Consider the following 18,552-nt stretch of genomic DNA (forward strand, 5'->3'; position numbering starts at 1 on the left):
AATCCCTGACCTCCAGTGGGAGAGACAGACATACTGACTATATACAGATGAACTACAATGCAGGTTACATCGTGTGAAATGTTAAATACTGATGCAAACTACCCTGGAAGCACAAAAAAAGAGGCAGTCTGGGGTAAGTGGTACCAGGATGGGGAAGTTTCCCCAGAGTCAGGTCACATGAGCTGTACCTGGAAGGGTTAATAAGATGGCTCTATGTGGAGAAGAGGGCCCCAGGCAGTGCATACAGTGCGGATGGTGCACCATGAGGACTGAGCCTGGACCAGGGTGGCTAACAGGCAGGCTACATGGTCAATTGTAGGTCATGGGTGGATAATGGAGACTGGAGCCCTGTGCTACTGAGCTAGGACTTTATTCTGCAAATAGCAGAAACCACTAAAACATTCTGTTAGGGAAGAACATAATAAAAAATGTAGCAGCTGGCTTAAGCTGTTCAGTAGATATATAAGTCACAAATGCAGCCCATATGTAATTTAAAGTTTTCCAAAAGCCACATTTTAAAAAGTAAAACATGAAATTAATTTGAATAATTTTTTTTGCTCAGCTCAGTATTATCCAAAATATTACTATTTTAATAGGTAATCAACATAAGAATTATTAACACCTTATTTTACATTCGGGGTTTTTTTTTTGTACTAGTTTTTTTTTTAATTTTATTCATTTATTCATAGAGACACACACACACAGAGAGGCAGAGACACAGGCAGAGGGAGAAGCAGGCTCCATGCAGGGAGCCCGATGCGGGACCCGATCCCTGGGCTCCAGGATCACGCCCTGGGCTGGAGGCAGTGCTAAACCCGCTGAGCCACCAGGGCTGCCCTGTACTAGGTCTTTGAAATCTGGTGTGTATTTTACACTTAGAGCACTTTTCTGTTTGGACTGGCCACACTTCAAATGCTCAGTAGCAGGGACCCCTGGGTGGCTCAGCGGTTGAGCGCCGCCTTCAGCCCAGGGCCTGATCCTGGAGACCCAAGATCGAGTCCCATGTCGGGCTCCCTGCGAGGAGCCTGGTTCTCCCTCTGCCTGTGTCTCTGCTGCTCTCTCTCTCTCTCTCTCTCTCTCTCTCTCTCTCTCTCTGTGTGTCTCATGAATAAAAAATGCTCAGTAGCCACGTGTTGCTAATGGCCAGCATGTGAGACAGTGTGGGTGGAGAGGATGGCAGGGGGTCAAAAGGAGAAGGTCAGTTAAAGATGCTGGCTTCAGGAAGAAACAGGACCCCCTCATCCCCATACACAGGAAGGAAGTACAGGGCTGAGTGAGCAGGGAAATGAAGGGCTGCCACGCCTCTGTTTCTTTTCCCTGACATCAGAGGTAAGACCCTTGAAAGTGAGGGTTAGGGTCAAGTTAGGAACTTGAAGAGAATAAAAGCTTAAGAACCATTGTAGTGAAATGCAAAGGGATTATTAGAAGTGGAGTATAACAGTCCTCACATTCACTCTGATAAACCTAGTGTCCTGTATGTTGTAGCCTTAGAAATTATTAAGTAGGGGTGCCTGGGTGGCACAGTTGGTTGAGCATCTGACTTGGTTTCAGCTCAGGTCATGATCTTGGGATTGTGAAATCGAGCCTCATATCAGGCCCCACACTCAGCACAGAGTCTGTTGGGTTTCTCTCTCCCTCTCCCTCTCCCTTTGCCCTTCCCGACCTTCTAAAATAAATAAAATATTTTTAAAAGAAATGATAAAATATCTAAGACTTTTCCTATTATTCTAAGATACAGAACAGATAGGCCAATGCTTGTGGGCTTTACTGTAAATAATTGTTTCCCAAAGTGTGATACACATATCCCCATGGTACACAACGTAATAGCACACAAAATAGTATGGAGGACTAGGAGGACTTTTGGGGTTTATTTGTTTAAAGATTTTATTTGAGAGAGAGAGAGCAAGCACAGAGGGAGAAGGAGAGACTCCCTGCTGAGCAGACAGCCCAATGGCAGACACTTAACCAACTGAGCCACCCAGGTGCCCCTTTTGTTTGTTTGTTTTAGTAGGCCCCATGCCCAATGTGAAGCCCAGTGCAGTGCTTGAATTCATGACCCTGAGATCTAGAGTCATATGCTTCCCCAACTGAGCCACCCAGGCGCCCCATAGGATAACTTGTTTTATTCTAATGGTTGTGTATTTATGTTAGTATTAGGAGAGATATAATCAGTACATAAAATCTGTGATTTCCTACATACTTAACTCACACCTGAGTAAATGTATAGAAGTATTATGTAAAAGTAGAGGTAGAATGTGACTGTGGCAGAATGTGAATGTCAAATTTGTAAAACATGAGTGTGAGAGGTGGGGTAACCTTAGAAACTGTTCTGATAGTTTCCATCAGACTCCACTGGTACCTCTGATCCGTGACCCTGGGTCACACCATGACCAACACCTCACCTCCAGCCCCCTTATTTCACACAGCCTAGTCAGACAGGCATCTGTATCACCTTTACAGGGTCAGAACACCCTTGGTCTTCCTGCGGTTCTCCCCAGCAGAGCAGAAGACCATACGGTCCTCAGAGAAGTGTGATAATTTTGAACATGACAGTGGCACCATGGCGACTTCTTGAAAGCACCAAAACGAAACCTGCCTTATTCTATTTTTGTTTTACCGTGAGGATAATTTTTTTAAAGAACTGTTGGCAACATGTACAGAAAATAGACCAGTTGTCTTCCTTAGAACTGTTAGCCCAAATCTATACAAAACCTGTAAAAACTCAAAGGCAAGCAGAAAGAGAGACCCCCTTGAAAAGCCCAGTCTGATGCCTGCGTTTTCTGCCTCTGTGGCTTTATGTGTTTCCAGTGCCAGATGATCACCTCCCCGTGGGGTGCCTCTGCATCTGTCCCCACATGCCCCATCGATGAGGCTGGGGCAGGGTTACACCTTCCCCCTCTGCCTTTCACAGTTACCTCCACCTCCAGGGTCATCCACCCTCCCTCGACTTTCTCTCCCTCAACTTCTACCTTGCTGGCACCTTCCTGCTATTAATTTTTGTCTGAGGAAGGGCTGCCTGAGGTATTCCCCTATCACTGTGCATAAAGCAAGCCCTCGGCTACTTACCAAGCAATTCTGGAAATATGTCACTTCACAGTCTGATGTTCATTTCAGCTGCCACGTGCCTATAAATGGATCCAGAGTGAACGCAGTACCACTCACCCTGATATGAGGCTGCTAGGGACCTCCCTCAAGGTCTTCAGTGTCCCAGAACCAGTTCTTTGTTCTAGTGTGTTAAGGCAGAGGTCTTGGGAACTGCTGGATCCTGGGAATGTCAGGTTTCCTAACCTTAACACTTCACTTTGAGAAATCTAGAGAAATGTTTCTCAAACTGCTTTTTAACAGTAAGAACTATATTCTACATACCGAACTAAAAGTGTTCACAGAATAATACTTACCAGTACTGTGCATGATAGTTTGTATTTATTTGTTTTTTAATGCTAAGCCTGACCCACACTTCTAAAGATTTATTTATTTGGGAGAGAGCACAGAGGGGGAGACAGACTCTCAAGCCGACTCTGTGCTGAGCATGGAGCCCAATGCAGGGCTTGATCTCATGACCCTGAGATCATGACATGAGCTGAAACCAAGAGTCAGAAACTCAACCAACTGAGCCACCCAGGTGCTCCCTAACCCACATTTTTAAAAACAAAATTGATATAAGGATCCATGGATGGTCATGACCTGCAGTTTGGAAAACACTGGTCTCAAGCATTTGATTCATTTAATCATTTCAGTATCTTTGAAAATGTCCTGAGGTGGTGAGAACTGCATAGATTCTTCACAAGTGCAATAGAGTCATGATCTCTCTGAGGCCATTTCTAAAAGTCCTTCATTCTGGTGACGCCTGGGTGGCTCAGGGGTTGAGCATCTGCCTTCGGCTCAGGTCGTGATCCCAGGGTCCCCGCCGGGAGCCTGCTTCTCCCTCTGCCTGTGTCTCTGCCTCTCTCTGTGTCTCTCATGAATAAATAAATAAAGTATTTTTAAAAATAAGTAAAAGTCCTTCATTTTGTCATTTATTTGGAAAAGAATTTAGGACCCCAGGGAGATGGTACAGGCGCTGCTAATCTGCTGCTTGGAGCGAGTGGCAGGTGGGTGCCGCTTTGCAGAATAGGGCGCTCTTTGGAAAGCTGTGTGGCTTTTTCAAGGCATCATTTGTGGATGCAGCACATCTGCCGATAAATGTCTGTTTCCTACAAAGACTAAAATACTTTTTTGAAACTCTACCCTGTCCTACCCCATAGGGTGCGCGGATCTCCAGAGCCTGGACACCATGCAGCCAGTGGAGAGGAAGAGGCAGGGCTACATTCACGAGCTGATTCAGACTGAAGAGCGGTACGTGGACGATCTTCAGCTCGTCGTGGAGGTGAGGCCTGGGCCTGCAGGGCTGTGCGCGTGGTCTGGGCTGTGGGAGGGTGCCCGAGGAACTGCAGTCACCTGCTTCCCCCGGAGTGGGTCATGCAGGGTGGAGAGAACGAGATGCCACCGCTGGATGTGGCAGGGGAAGGCCAAGGGTAGAGAGTCAGCAGGAAGGCGCTAAAGGAAACTGTCCAGCTCACATTTCAGCCTCTGCTTACTGTGCTCTTCTGACACCTGAGATCTTCACAAACTTTGATATTTACCGAAGGATTGTGAGACAGTGAGACATTCATCTAACGTTTGTGTCAGTTTAGAAAACCGAATAGGACCACATTGTAAAACATTTCCCAGTTACAATATATTTACTGTTTTGTGCCAATTAATGTTGCCAGTCACCCCTAAGCCAATAACAGCTGTTAGAGTAGCACCTAGAAATGATTTGTGTTGGAGTAAACAAAATAAGACTCTGTACTTTGTTACACTCTTGTTTCCATGGCCTTTAGTTCCCACAAAATGTGTCAAGGCCCTCAGATGAGAAGCCCAGTTAAATAAACAAGCCACCTGAAGAGAACACGTGTGCCCACACAGGCCCTGCAGATGCCACAGAGGCCTGGCTGTGACCTCACTACAGGCACGGAGTGGAGGCTGCATCCATGCAGCTGCCCCCCCAGCAAGACCTGTCCCAGTTCATTGTCCCCCTTGTGCAGGCTGGGATCTCCAGACCCAGCACACTTGTTCTGCCCACAGGTACACTCTGCTGCCCTTCTCAGTTGATAAGGCTGTGAGCTCCTGACAGCAGGGACGTGTGTCCTTTATCCCGCATCCCCAGAACTTCGTCTGGTCCTTTGCAGGCCTTCCTATCAGTACTGAAGGAATTATATGTGTTCATGCCTGCACTTCTCTGACCGGGAAGGATGCCCTAGAAGAAAAGCCCCTCTTATTATTAACCCCTCTGAGCATCAGCCCTGCCGCTGGTCGGATTACAGTCCTCCGAGATTGTATATAGCCGTGGAAGTGCATCTCTGACCCTAGCACAGAGGGTGAACACAGGACGCATGCTTGCCCCACTCAGACCAGTCACTTAATCACGTGGGCCTTCGTTATTCCCACTCTGCCCACCTGCCCTCACCTGAAGAGGAGGGAGTCCTGTCAGGGCAGGGGTTTAGGGTGGAAGCACCATTCACAGGCAGGCGTTCTCATCATCGTTCCCTAGACATCATCGTTCTAGGGACAGAGGTCCCTAGAGGGCCCTGGGGACCCTGGGACTGGCTTCCTCCTCTGCCTACCTCACTGAGGCTGGTAAATGGAATGAATAGACAGAGTGATATAAATTCATCAATGGGTGAAAGAACAGACCACCAGAGGCTTTCCCTCGGCGAGCCCTCAGAGCAGATCCACCACCTTTCCGGGGCTCACACCTGTAGGAGGATCCCAATGTCTGGGGCCTGATTTTGGAACTGTGGAAACTTTAGAGATGTCTGCTTCACAGCACTGTTGCCTGAATTCTTTGAATCAGTGTTCAGCACAACTCAGTAAATAAACACTAATTGAAAATCTATCATGTACGGAAAGCACTGAGCTGGAGAACAGAAGTAGAAGACAAAGTTCCTGCCCACGAGGAGTTCGCGGTCCTGCAGAGACAGACAGACAGCTATAGTAGCAGGAGGCCGGGGCCGGGAGAGGGAGTCAGGAAGGAAGGACCCTCCCAGTTAGGCTTCAGCCAAGACCAGAAGGATGAGGATGAGTTTTCTGTGCCCGGAAGAGGAAAAGGAAGTGGAAGGGCAATGTGCCAGGGAGTTAGGGTCCTGCATGTGGTTCCATGTGGCTGGAGTGTCAGGTACTCGAGGGGCCCAGCTGGTGAAGTTGGCAGGGAACAGATCAGATCACACAGGCCTGGTGAACCTCAGCTCTTTTTTTTTTTTTTTTTTTTTTTTTTTTTTTTTTGAGGATGCCTGGGAGCATATTAGAAAACATCTTATGTTACAACAAGAAAAACCTATAAAAACATTTCATCCCAGGGAAAGCCTCCAGGGCTGGGGAGCAGGGGTGTCAGAGCACATGGACAGTCCAGACCTGGGACGCCCGGTCCTTGGCCGGCTCCCACAGCACCACGTGATCCCGGTCATAGCCCCGGCCACCCTTCACATCTAGGATCCGGCCTTCGAACATCTGGCTGCAGATATGGCCTGATTCACTGATGCTCCACGTCTGACGGGGCAGGCGGCTCTCGGCCCACAGCACAGCCTTGGAGCCTGGGCTGGGGGGCCCAATCACCTGCAGGCTCATGGTAGGGGCTGCCTGGTTCTTTAGCAGCCCATCCTCGTAGTACCGCCTTAGGAGTCCGCGCCTTAGCGCAGGGCCAGTGAGCAATTTTAACAGGCCGACATGTCATGTGTATCTTGGAAAGATCCCACGTGAGAAGAGTTGTCTTCAATAACCTCTCAGTTTCCTTAAGGCTCTTAAAGTCATTCCCTATGAATCCCAGTTGTTCAGTGGAAACTGAACACTCACTGGAGTTTTGGTTCTGGCTCCTCGTTGTTCTAGGTTTGTGACCTTGAGCAGATCACTCTCTCAGCCTTTATTTCTTCATGAGTGCCCTGGGAATGATAACACATGATTCACTTTGACCTGCATGATCTGTGAAGTTTGTTCAGGACCCACCCACACCCGCGTGCACACCACACAGGCATGTGCAAATATATACACATCAGCTTTGCAAATCCTTCAGTGTTATGGAATACAGATGTAGGGCATCATTTCCCCTCCAGTCAGCCAGCCTCTGAAATCCACATCTGCTTGGGGAGTGTGTAAGTCATCACTTTTTCTGTTGCCAAGCTTCTCAGAGATTGCCTCAGGACTCTAGGGTGCCCAGCCCTTCAATTCTGCAGCTTTTGTAGGGTGCATGTGCTTTATGTCCATGGTTTCATTTAACTTACCTCATCTCCTTAGAGATAAGTATGAGAATTTCGTCTTATTAAAGAGGTTACTAGACTTGATCTTTAAAATTAGCCCTAATAATATAAATAATAGTGAAAGGGAATATAAAGGAAGGGAAAAGAAATGTTGGGAAATATCAGGAAGGGAGACAGAACATAAAGACTCCTAACTCGGGGAAACGAACTAGGGGTGGTGGAAGGGGAGGAGGGCGGGTGTTGGAGGGGAATGGGTGACGGGCACTGAGGTGGACACTTGACGGGATGAGCACTGGGTGTTTTTCTGTATGTTGGTAAATTGAACACCAATAAAAATTAATTAAAAAAAATAAGATAAAATAAAAATAAAATTAGCCCTAATGGGGGGCACCTGGCTGGCTCAGTCATGTGACTCTTAATCTCAGGGTCATGAGTTCAAGCCCCATGTTGGGAATGAAGCCTACTTTAAAAAAAAAAAAAAAAAAAAAAAAAGCCCTAATAACACAAGTAGCAAACTGTAAGGAGGAAATTTGCAATTTAAAATTTAGCAATCAGGGATCCCTGGGTGGCGCAGTGGTTTGGCGCCTGCCTTTGGCCCAGGGCGCGATCCTGGAGACCCGGGATCGAATCCCACGTCAGGCTCCTGGTGCATGGAGCCTGCTTCTCCCTCTGCCTGTGTCTCTGCCTCTCTCTCTCTCTCTCTCTCTCTCTGTGCGACTATCATAAATAAATAAATAAGTAAATAAAAATTTAAAAAAAAAAAAATAAAATAAAATAAAATAAAATAAAATAAAATTTAGCAATCAACTGGGTTTTATATGGAAGTGATGAATCATTAAATCCTACTCCTGAAACCAATATTACACTATATGTTAACTAACTAGAATTTAAATAAAAATTTAGGGGAAAAATTTAGCAATCATAAATAAGCTTATTCAAAAACATCATGATTGTATTAGTTTCAGGGTATGAAGATATACTGTTTACTTTAGACCACATAGGCTGTGTAGTCACATCTAAGCTAATTTATTTCTTTTGTGTCTTGAATTTAGGTTTTTCAGAAACGGATGGCAGAGTCAGGGTTTCTCAGTGAAGGAGAGATGGCCTTGATATTTGTAAACTGGAAAGAGCTCATCATGTCTAACACAAAGCTACTGAAGTGAGTTGTGAGCACCCCTTGCCACTGCAGTGGACACCCCCAGACCCTAGGAGAGAGACTTTCTCTCTCCCTGCAGGGCTGTTTTGCAAAGGAACTCACAACTCTTTTCTGTTCCTTCAAGCTTTTTATTTTATTGTCATTTAATGAAATGCCCTGTAACTGTAAAATACATAACTATGGAAGTCAAGAAATATATAGCAAAGAAAATACTTTGACGAAACAAAGAAAAAAAGTAAATCATAAAATAAACAAAATTTCGAAATATACTTGTCTGTTCTGGGTAGAGTAGGAGAGAAGCTGCAGCCCATGACCCAGACATACTGGCTGGTCTGGCAGGCTCCTCAGGCTCCGTGTGAAATTCCACTCCTTGGGGTGATCTCCTCGCCACTGCTATGTCTTTGCACCCCTTAGGGGACAGCAGCTCTCCTGGGGACAGTGCTCACCTCCACCTCCATACCTGACCTTTGTGGGCTCCTGCTCCCTTTCTCCCCCTACAGCATGTGGGAAATTCTTTTCTTGGTTCAGCTGGGAACAAGTTAGAATTTTCTAAAGGAACTTTGCTAAGAAACAAAGATGAACCCAAAACAATTCCAAAGACCTAGAAATACCCCAGAGTATGAATTTCATTTCTTACTCTTCTTTGCTAACATTTTACCTAGATTGGCTTGGCCAGTGGAGCATAGGCCCCAGCTGCCTCCTCCTCCTCCTCACTCTCCCCTCACAGTGCCAGGTTTTTAGGTGACTTGCTGGTTGTCCTTATTTTAGTTTCCCATGATATTCATCCTTTATATACCAACTACATCCATTGAAAACAGACACAGTGTGTCGGTTGCAGGGCCTTGCGGGTACGGAAGAAGACAGGAGGAGAGAAGATGCCTGTGCAGATGATTGGGGATATCCTGGCAGCTGAGCTGTCCCACATGCAGGCTTATATCCGGTTCTGTAGCTGTCAGCTCAATGGAGCAGCTCTGTTACAGCAGAAGACAGATGAAGATGCAGATTTCAAGGAATTTTTAAAGGTAACTCCATCCTGAGATCACAGGCAGGCCCACCCCGTTCCGAGCCTACAGGCGGAGATGTACAGCTGCATTGTCAGGAAGCTCAGGATGGGGAAGGGTACTCCACCAATTTCCAGAGGAAACACCAATATGGCAAAGAATTTTCTGAATATTTGTGTCACCTTCCATGTCAAATTGATATTTTTTGGCTCTAGGACCATAATTTTGCCCGTCTATTAGTAGAGTATTATTTAAGCCTATTTACTTAAATCAGCTGCTTTATGCTCCAAAATATCCAGAATGTCACTTTATTAAATTTGTAGATGGTGTTTATTTTGTATCCATCTTATTCCAGGAAGAGTATAAAATAGCTTACTCAAATATATGAAAAGCAACAAGATAAAACGTTGTCAATGGATGAATACAGTGAGACAAAAGGAAATGAGAGGTGATGTAGGACGCTACATAAAACGCATGTGTATGACCCTGTCCATGTGCTCCAGGGGCACCCCTATGTCCTCAAATCTTCCAGAAACCAGTGAGAAGAGGACACAATCGGTTCTGTGATGCTGTGGTCATAAATTAAGAACAAACATTTGGTAAAGAGAAGTATCGATAAAACAACACTCAGAGACCACTACGTGTAACAATGAATCAGCAACATCTTTCTAGAGATACAACAGTGAGCTTCGGATGGCTGCTGATTATAATAGAATATCATGTTGTGATAACGCATTTCAGTGATGTTGTTCAGGAGTAGAAACTATTGCCACACATGTCAAAGTGGTGAGAGAAATGAAAGTCAAATCTGTTTTCTTGCTTTTTTACATGTCTTCTTGTCTTTTTGGTTTCTGAAACACTACATATTGAGATCTGTATACAGCCACAGTGCCTTAAGGGAGAATGCAGAATTTTAATGTCATTATCAAAAAAGAATGGAAAAAAATAATTAAGCATAAAATATAACATGTTTAGATGGAGGATAAAAATTCTAACAGAAAGGGGTTCCTGGGTAGCTTAGTAGATTGGGTCTCTGCCTTCAGCTCAGGTCATGATCTCAGGGTCCTGCAGTCAAGCCCCACATCAGGCTTCTTGCTCAGTGGGGAGTCTGTTTCTCCCTCTCCCTCTGCCCCTCCACCCAGTCTTGCTCTCTTTCTCTCACTCAAATAAATAAAATATTTTTTTAATTTGATGTTTACATTCTAAAGCATAAGACTTTTTAAATTTTCCAAATAGTAAAAACAATAGCAATGTAAATAGGTTATCAGTGTCATCACAACTGTAACAATAGTAAGAAATAAAAAATGTATAGTCTTATAATGAAAGGCATTGTGTCCATTACATTAAAAACAAAATCTGGCAATAAGCCTTGTTGTAAATGTTACTTTTTAAAGTTTTTGTTTGTTAGATTGTTTTTTTAATTTGAGATAGAAAAAGAGTATGAGCAGGGGAGGGCAGAGGAAGAGGGAGAAGCAAATTCCTCTCTGAGCAGGGAGTCCTGCCCAGGACTCTGGGATCATGACCTGAGCTGACGGGCATAAGCTGAAGGGCAGACACTTAACTGACGGACCCACCCAGGTGCTCCCTAAATGTTACTTTTTTTAAAGTCTCAGAAAATACAGAAATAAAAGGCATAGAGATGCTTGTTATAGCAACATATATAGATATATCCAAAAACAAAAAGAGGGGGCAGTTTTAATATCCCAAAGCAGGAAATGGTTAGGTAAATTACAGTAAATGTGCTTTTTGGTCATTACAAATGGTCATCCAAAAAAAAGGTCATCCAAGAGTACTAGCTACTGTGTTTGGGTACTATATGAATAATATATCATATTAGCTTATATATTATATATTATATATATTATATATATACTATATTAGCATATATATTATATGGAGCTAACAGTCTGCAAGGTCACCGAGACACCTCAAACGTGATACCTCTACCTACCTTACCCATTCCAGAGGTGGTGTTATAATAAAGTGGCCACAATTATTGTGGACACTCCAGAAGGATCACTGAAAAGGAGGGAAGGTGTCAAGAAAGGGGAGGGCCTGACCAAGAGGAAGCATAATCTCAGTCTTCTGAAAGGAGTATGAATTAGCCAAGTGAAGAAAGAGCAGAAGGAACAGTACCAAAGGCCAATGCATTCATTACCTGGCTCGTCGTAGGTGCTCTAAATGGTAGTGATGGTTTCTAATAAAGCAGAGACAACAGGCAGGCAGAGGCAGGGGAAATCAAGAGCTATTTAGAAGCTAGACTGGTGACAAAGGTGACTCCCAGGTGTGTGGAGGGAAGATGGGTGCAGGATGGTTCTGGCAGCTCAGGGATGGAAGTGGAAGAAAAGGCTTTCATGAAGGAAGATGAGGACTTTGGGGTCTGCTGAGGTGCCTGTAGGGGATCGGGGTAGGAGGGAAGGAGAGTGATGCGGCAAGTACGGAGCGCCTGAGAGGGTCTGGGTGACGCTCTGGGCCTCAGCTGTGCGGGGTCTCGGGCAGCACCCACAGTGGACAGCAGGTAGAGGAGAAGAAAGAAGTAAGGATCAGGAAGGGGGCACCTTGGGAAGACAGCTATCAGTGGTTCTGGAAGCAAAGGAGGAAGTGATGGCACAGACTGCCAGATCCAGGTAAGACGGAAAGGGCTGAAAAGCATCTGCTGGCTTTACCAAATGAGGGGGGAAACTCCTGCTGCTAATCTGATACGTATCATTTTGAATCTTGAGTTTTTAAAAGAAATTAGAAATCTAAAAGGTGGTCAATGTCAGGAGTACAGTGTTTCCTTTGTCTTCACTGATGCTATGAGTTCCTCATGAGCCTCTCAATTATCTGCAGAAGCTGGCATCTGACCCTCGGTGTAAAGGAATGCCCCTCTCCAGCTTCCTGCTGAAGCCCATGCAGAGGATCACCCGCTACCCTCTCCTCATCAGAAGTGTGAGTGCCCCGGCTGGAACAGGGTCAGGACTCTCTGAGGTCCACAGAGGCCACGCTCAGGGAGCCCCTGCCAGGTGGCCTGATGGACCAGGTGCCACGTTTGTGCGTGCACGGGAACACACACATGCAATCCCCATTAGGCAAATCAGAGTCATCCAGTATCACTGGGGTAGTGACTCCCCTCCCCCAGGAGACTCTCCGGGCCTCTCAGAGTCATGAGTGTGTGTTTCTAAGCAAGGTAAGTGCCCTCCAGGTCTGCAGCCGTGGAGCTTGTCTTGAACCCAGACAGAGGCCACTCTTAGTATGACCTTCGGCTCCAGTCTTTCTGCTGAGATCTGAATTCATCTACCAGCTAGCTAAGCACCATCACCTAGAGGTCTCAGGAGTCCCCGACTCAGCATGCCCCAGCCAGAGCTCACCACCGTCCCCTTGCCGTTCGCATTCCAGCAGTTCTAAAAGTCCATCCATCTCTGAACATAAGCTGTGTGGGCCTCTTCTAAGGAGAAGGTGTTCCTTATAAAGTGTTTTTTCCACAAGTTATCATTGATACAATTGTAATCATCTTACAAAGAAAAATAGCCTAAATAATATGACTGTTACTTTTATTGATTATCCCTTGACCACTGGTCTCTAAGCCATGTTACCTCATTAATGGACCTTATGTTACAGTTAACGATACCAAACTGACCCATTAATACACAGTAATCCACAGCCCCTTACCTGAAATATTTTGAGGCAGATATATTTCAGAATTCAGAATGTAATTTAAATACTGTATATTATATGACATTACAACAAAGCCTGGACATCACCTTTAACCAAACACAGTAATATTCCTACAGTGAAATACATGAATAATCACTTTTAAGTAGAATAAATAAGTATATCTCTTCAGTTTAGGTCAGGTTTTGCCACCAAATGAATATTGAAAGAAACTTCAGGGGTGTCTGGGTTGCTCAGTCGGTTGAGTGGCTTTATTTCAGGTCATGACCCCAGAGTCCTGGGATTGAGCCCTAAGTCAGGCTCCTTGCTCAGCAGGAAGTCTGTTTCTCCTTGTCCCTCTGCTCCTCCCCCTAATCCTGCTCTCTTTCTCTCTCTCTCAAATAAATAAATAAAATATTTAAAAAGGAAAAGAAAGAAAGAAACTTTAGCCTTTCAGGGCTTTGTCCCATTTTGGAATTGTAAACAAAGAACTGTGACCCCAACATGACTAGAGTCCAGACAGGAGCCATCTGCTGATGGGACCACTAATTTCCAGAGGCGCCACAGAGTTGTACCCCAGCCTCTACTCTTTTGCATTTGTAACATTAGTTTGAAGTCACTTCAGAGTGAACTGAATGTGTTTTCCTATAAGCTGATGACATGATCTGATTGTATTTTCCCTGTAGCAAACAATTCATTGCTTTCTTCATATTTTTAAAAAAAAATCAGTGACCCCCAACATACTTATATGTTGCTATCCAGCAAGTTCACATACTTCTGAGAGCTGCAGCCAGGTTAAACTGTTGGGTTAAATGCACGTGGCTTAAATTACCGGGGGAAGGTAGGGAGACACCCTTTAACACGTGTACTATTACCAAGACCCCCCAGAGAGCCATCAGCCGCCCACACGTTTCAGGACATTTGATCCATGTAGCACTTGGCACACCCTCTTGTAACTGAGTCACCTGTCTCCCCCAGAACTCTGGAGCTGTGAGCCTCTCGAGGGCAAACAATTATCTTACTGTTGTTTAGCCAGTGCCCAGCACCCAGCACATACAGCAGCCAATAGAACATCTGGGTGGGTGGGTGGAAGACACTCTACTTCCCAGATGATGCAGCCCACTCTTTTCCAGATTCTAGAGAACACCCTGGAGAATCATGTAGACCATTCCTCCCTAAAGCTGGCTCTTGAGCAAGCAGAGGAGCTTTGTTCCCAAGTTAATGAAGGAGTTCGGGAAAAAGAAAATTCAGACCGACTAGAGTGGATCCAGGCACACGTCCAGTGTGAAGGTCTTGCAGAGGTGAGGCCTGTGGTGCTGAGCTGGGTGCCACTAGGCAGGCTCTGGGTGGGGAACCAGCTGCAGGCCTTCCCCTACTGTGGCCAGGACGTGCCTCAGCCCAGGCCCCGTGGACTCACCATCCTGCCCCTTCTTGGGTTCTCATTTTCCTTTCTTATAGAGAGAAATTTGGTACTTTTGAGTTCTTTGAATTAATTTATAAAACCCCTATTCTGTGGATATAAGTAATCATTTTCACCATGCCAGTTGTTTGAACTCTGAAGGAAAAAAAAAAAAAAAGCAAGGCTCTTTTGTGTCAAGGTGAATGATTACAGCCACATTCTGAACCAGAAGATTGCACCACAGCACCTCAGGTCCAGGGCACCGGCCTCTCAAGGGGTCCGGGGAGGCTTGTGCTGGGACTTAGGATGCTACAATTTCTCTTTAAGCAACTTATTTTCAACTCACTCACCAACTGCCTGGGGCCCCGGAAGCTTCTGCACAGTGGGAAATTATACAAAACCAAGAGCAACAAGGAGCTACACGGATTCCTCTTCAACGACTTTCTGCTTCTGACCTACATGGTCAAGCAGTTCGCTGTTTCCTCAGGCTCTGAGAAGCTTTTCAGCTCTAAGTCCAATGCCCAGTTCAAAATGTATAAAACGGTAAGTGTCACGTTCCTGGCCGTTGCATCAGGAGCATAACGAGGTGTTTCCTTCACCTTGAGGACCTCCTTCCCCGTCTCCAGGTGGGTTACTCCTCCATTTCCCAGGGAGGAAGCCCTAGGGTGGTTGGGCTGCATTGCTCCCCCCACCCCCGACAGCTGGATTCCAGCTGTGGCTGCTGGCCTCCTTCCTGGCAGACGTGACGTGTGATCCCACCTCTGTCCACATTCAGCATCAGGTCTCTTGGAACTGAAGCTGAAGCAGAGTGGTAAGTGTAGGTAGAAGAGGAGAGACCACGTCCTGTGAGCTCCTGTCCCCAGTCCAGTAACCTCTGATCTGCCCAAGATGTTTTCTTCCACAAAATGGACACAGTCTCTTTTTCCCTAAGTAAAAGCCTCAAGAAGTTAGACCCTTCTCTGCTTATTAACCAGGTTCTTCAGAACAGAAGGAGGGTTCTGGCCCGTCTCACTGCCTGTGTTTTGACCCTCTTTCAGCCCATTTTCCTGAATGAAGTCTTGGTGAAACTGCCCACAGACCCTTCCAGCGATGAGCCGGTCTTCCACATTTCTCACATTGACCGAGTCTACACCCTTCGAACAGACAACATTAACGAGAGGTCAGTCCTGACAACGTGTAACCTACCTGAAGCCTGGACATCTCCCTCTCATAAATCACCTCTGGTCCTGCTAATTCTGCATGTCCAAGCTCCCTAACCAGTCCCACCCCCCTAGTCTACTGGTCAGCCTTGGTGTAGACATGCTGGGGTGCTACGATCACCTCTCCATGTGTCCCTGCCTCCAGGCCCTCCTTAGGATCTTCCAAAATGGGAGATCCAGCATCTTGCTTCCTACTGAAATCCCCTGTGCAGCAGTCCAGGCACCTTCACCCAGTTTCTGAGGCCCCCTGTGTGCATCTCAGCCGCAGTCCCTTCCCCCACCCCACATGACCTGTGCTCCAGCCAGAATATCTGCCCTCCTCCTATGGAGCGCCATGCTCCTGCTCTCTGGCCAGCCATGCGTCCTCTGTAGTGGAGCTCAGCACCTCTGTGATGGCAAACGGGGATGGAGGGGTGCTCCTCCTTTTCTGTGCACTTGGTTCTTTGATTTCAGTAGAATGTCCCTCTGTCATGCTGAATTGCCACTGATGGGGCACACTGCATCTTCTATTTGGGGGGGGCGGGGCAGGGCAGCACAGTGCAAGTGCCTGGTGTTTTATAAGCAGTAACTGTCTAGAAAGTCTCAGCTTGATCTTCAACTAGCAAATAAGTCTTTCAGTTCAACTAATATTAGGTCTATGATTGGAAATTTGTCAAAGCCAAGGTTAGCACAGGCGTGAAGAAGGAGCATAGAGCTTTGGAGCTCCTGGTTGAGCCTGTGAGGTGTGTGGGAAAGCCGCCCCAAGGCTGTGTTCTGCTTCTCCAGGACTGCCTGGGTCCAGAAGATCAAGGCGGCATCTGAGCAGTACATCGATACGGAAAAGAAGAAACGGGAAAAAGCTTATCAAGGTAGTTGGTGGTGCCTGGGAAGTTGGGAGCAGCTGCCAGGGGACCCCAGGGAGGGGCGAGGTCCCACCCTCAGGACACAAGCTGCTGCTGCCCCTGCAGTGAGAGGACTAAACAGAGACAGCCTGAAAGACCAGACTTGCTGGGGGACCAGACAGCAGAGCCCACTTAGCTGCTGCCGCCCGTGGGACCTCCCTGAGCCCTCTAGCCACTACACGGCGAGGGGCATCCAGTGCCAGCCCCAGGACCTCCCTTCTGTCTGAGGCAAAGGAAGAGGGTCCTCTGCAAAACCAAGCCCACTTCTGCTTGGTCCATTTCGCTTCACCCAACTTCACGTCTATGGCCTGTTTGCCTTCAGCTCTGTGCCTTCTCTCTGACCGCAGCCTCTGCCCCAGCCCTCCTCCACATCCACCCATCCTCCCTCTCTGGACAACAGCGCCTGGATCTCAAGGCTCTCCTCCCCATCACCAGCCCTTCATCCCACTTGCTGTCCCTATCCTGTGCAGATGGCTCCCTCACTTGACACCAGTGACCTAACCCAGGGCTTGACTCATCTCCCCTTCTGAGGCCCCTGCACCCAGTGGCAGGAAGTCAAGGATCCTCCTCCCGTTGTACCTGGAGCTCCGCCCTTGCCTAAGCCTCTCTCTCAATTTCATGAAAGTCCTGCTGGGCTGCTTCCCTGACCCCACACTCTACATACACCTCACTTCTCCCGGCCACCTGCTGGGCTTCGCACCTTGGCACCTCCTCCTGAGCAGCTCTGTGGATGGCAGTGTTGTCCTGGCCACATGGACTAGAAGCATCTCTCAGCCCTCATGCTCCACTTCTCAGAGGCTGAGTTGCACACCTTCTATCATTCTCTTCCCATGTCCTGGTCCTTTCCTGGTGGCACAGCCCCATTAAGACCCTCCAGTCTCCACCCTGGCACGAGGGGCCCCATCACCCATCCTCTTCATTCCCAGAGTATTCTCATAGGGCTGAATCTCCCTGCTTAAGCATCTTCCTTGTTGCCTCCCAAATTAAGGACAAATTCTTAGCCCAGACTCAGGGTGCATCCCCAGTATTACCTGTTACGCAGCCCCTCTTCTCCTTTTCCCTCTGCCTCGCCCATACCACCACTGCCTGATGGAACAAACCGCCTCTGAACCCCTGCCCACACCGACCCTCAGGCCTTCCCTATCCAGTCCTCCCTCTCATGTTCCTGGCTGCTATAGCTGCAACTCTGTTTTTTTTATTCAGGTTTCCCTAATTTTGTTATATACTCTTGAAAGGTATGTGTAAATTGGCCTTTGCTGATTGAATCGTGTTTTAATGGTACTTAAAATGCTTGCTATTGAAAAAATCAACAACTGAATGATTTGTAAAGCATATAATAATCTCTTAATTGGTAAAAGATGTAAATCAGAGTTTTTCTGTTAGTTTTGCTTAACATCAATGTCTGTACATACTGTTATGCATTTTCTATGTGTTCAATTCTCTAGACATTTATTACTTACTCTGTGCCAAGCCCTGTGCTAGTCCTAACAGGCCTCTAAAGATGAATACGGCCCCGCCCTGCATTTAAGGGGAACTGGGGCCACTTCTCATAAAGTTTAGTTGCCCTAGTTTTGAAAAATCAGTAGCTCACCAACCACCCTTTTTGTTCATTTTTAAACCCTTGAGGGCAAAACCTGCTTAACTTCATATTTACAAGATAATCTGAGTTCACAGACTTCTTTCCCTCCATCTGGAAGGGTTTGGAGCACACCCTCAAGTAGAACAAAATCTTAAGTGAAACCGCTTTATAAGCTGACATGTTTACATGTAATTCATGTAATTGGAAAGATGGTGGGTGGCTAACAGACTTTAGTACCTGGTGGTGAATTTCTTACCTTGCCATGGATAGCCTCTGTGACACGGGCAGGTTATAGTCCTTTCTCAGCCTCTGTTCTCTGGTGTGTGGAGATGGCAGTTCTAAACAACTACCATATGGCATAAGGTACGGCTTAAATAAAACTTCTGTAGAGGTCTAGCACAGGTGCCTAACACAAAGTATCCAATAAATGTTA

The 18,552-nt window shown here is 46.5% G+C and overlaps 1 protein-coding gene across 7 annotated transcripts in view; it reads left to right on the top strand.

Moving 5' to 3' along the window:
* Nucleotides 1-18,552, top strand: part of ITSN2 (intersectin 2) — a 135,935-nt gene that overhangs the window by 114,714 nt on the left and 2,669 nt on the right. For 6 of the 7 annotated variants that reach the window (XM_041754058.1, XM_041754061.1, XM_041754056.1 and 3 more), the window contains 8 exons: nt 4,245-4,366; nt 8,324-8,430; nt 9,266-9,449; nt 12,261-12,359; nt 14,195-14,362; nt 14,788-15,003; nt 15,498-15,619; nt 16,425-16,507. In XM_041754058.1, the coding sequence (XP_041609992.1) occupies nt 4,245-4,366; nt 8,324-8,430; nt 9,266-9,449; nt 12,261-12,359; nt 14,195-14,362; nt 14,788-15,003; nt 15,498-15,619; nt 16,425-16,507 (1,101 nt within the window). Of the gene's footprint in view, nt 1-4,244; nt 4,367-8,323; nt 8,431-9,265; nt 9,450-12,260; nt 12,360-14,194; nt 14,363-14,787; nt 15,004-15,497; nt 15,620-16,424; nt 16,508-17,743; nt 17,776-18,552 lie in introns of all 7 variants that reach the window. The other variant, XM_041754063.1, reaches the window with a different exon arrangement.

Source organism: Vulpes lagopus, chromosome 5 (assembly GCF_018345385.1).
Source record: "Vulpes lagopus strain Blue_001 chromosome 5, ASM1834538v1, whole genome shotgun sequence".
NCBI classification, from domain to species: domain Eukaryota; kingdom Metazoa; phylum Chordata; class Mammalia; order Carnivora; family Canidae; genus Vulpes; species Vulpes lagopus.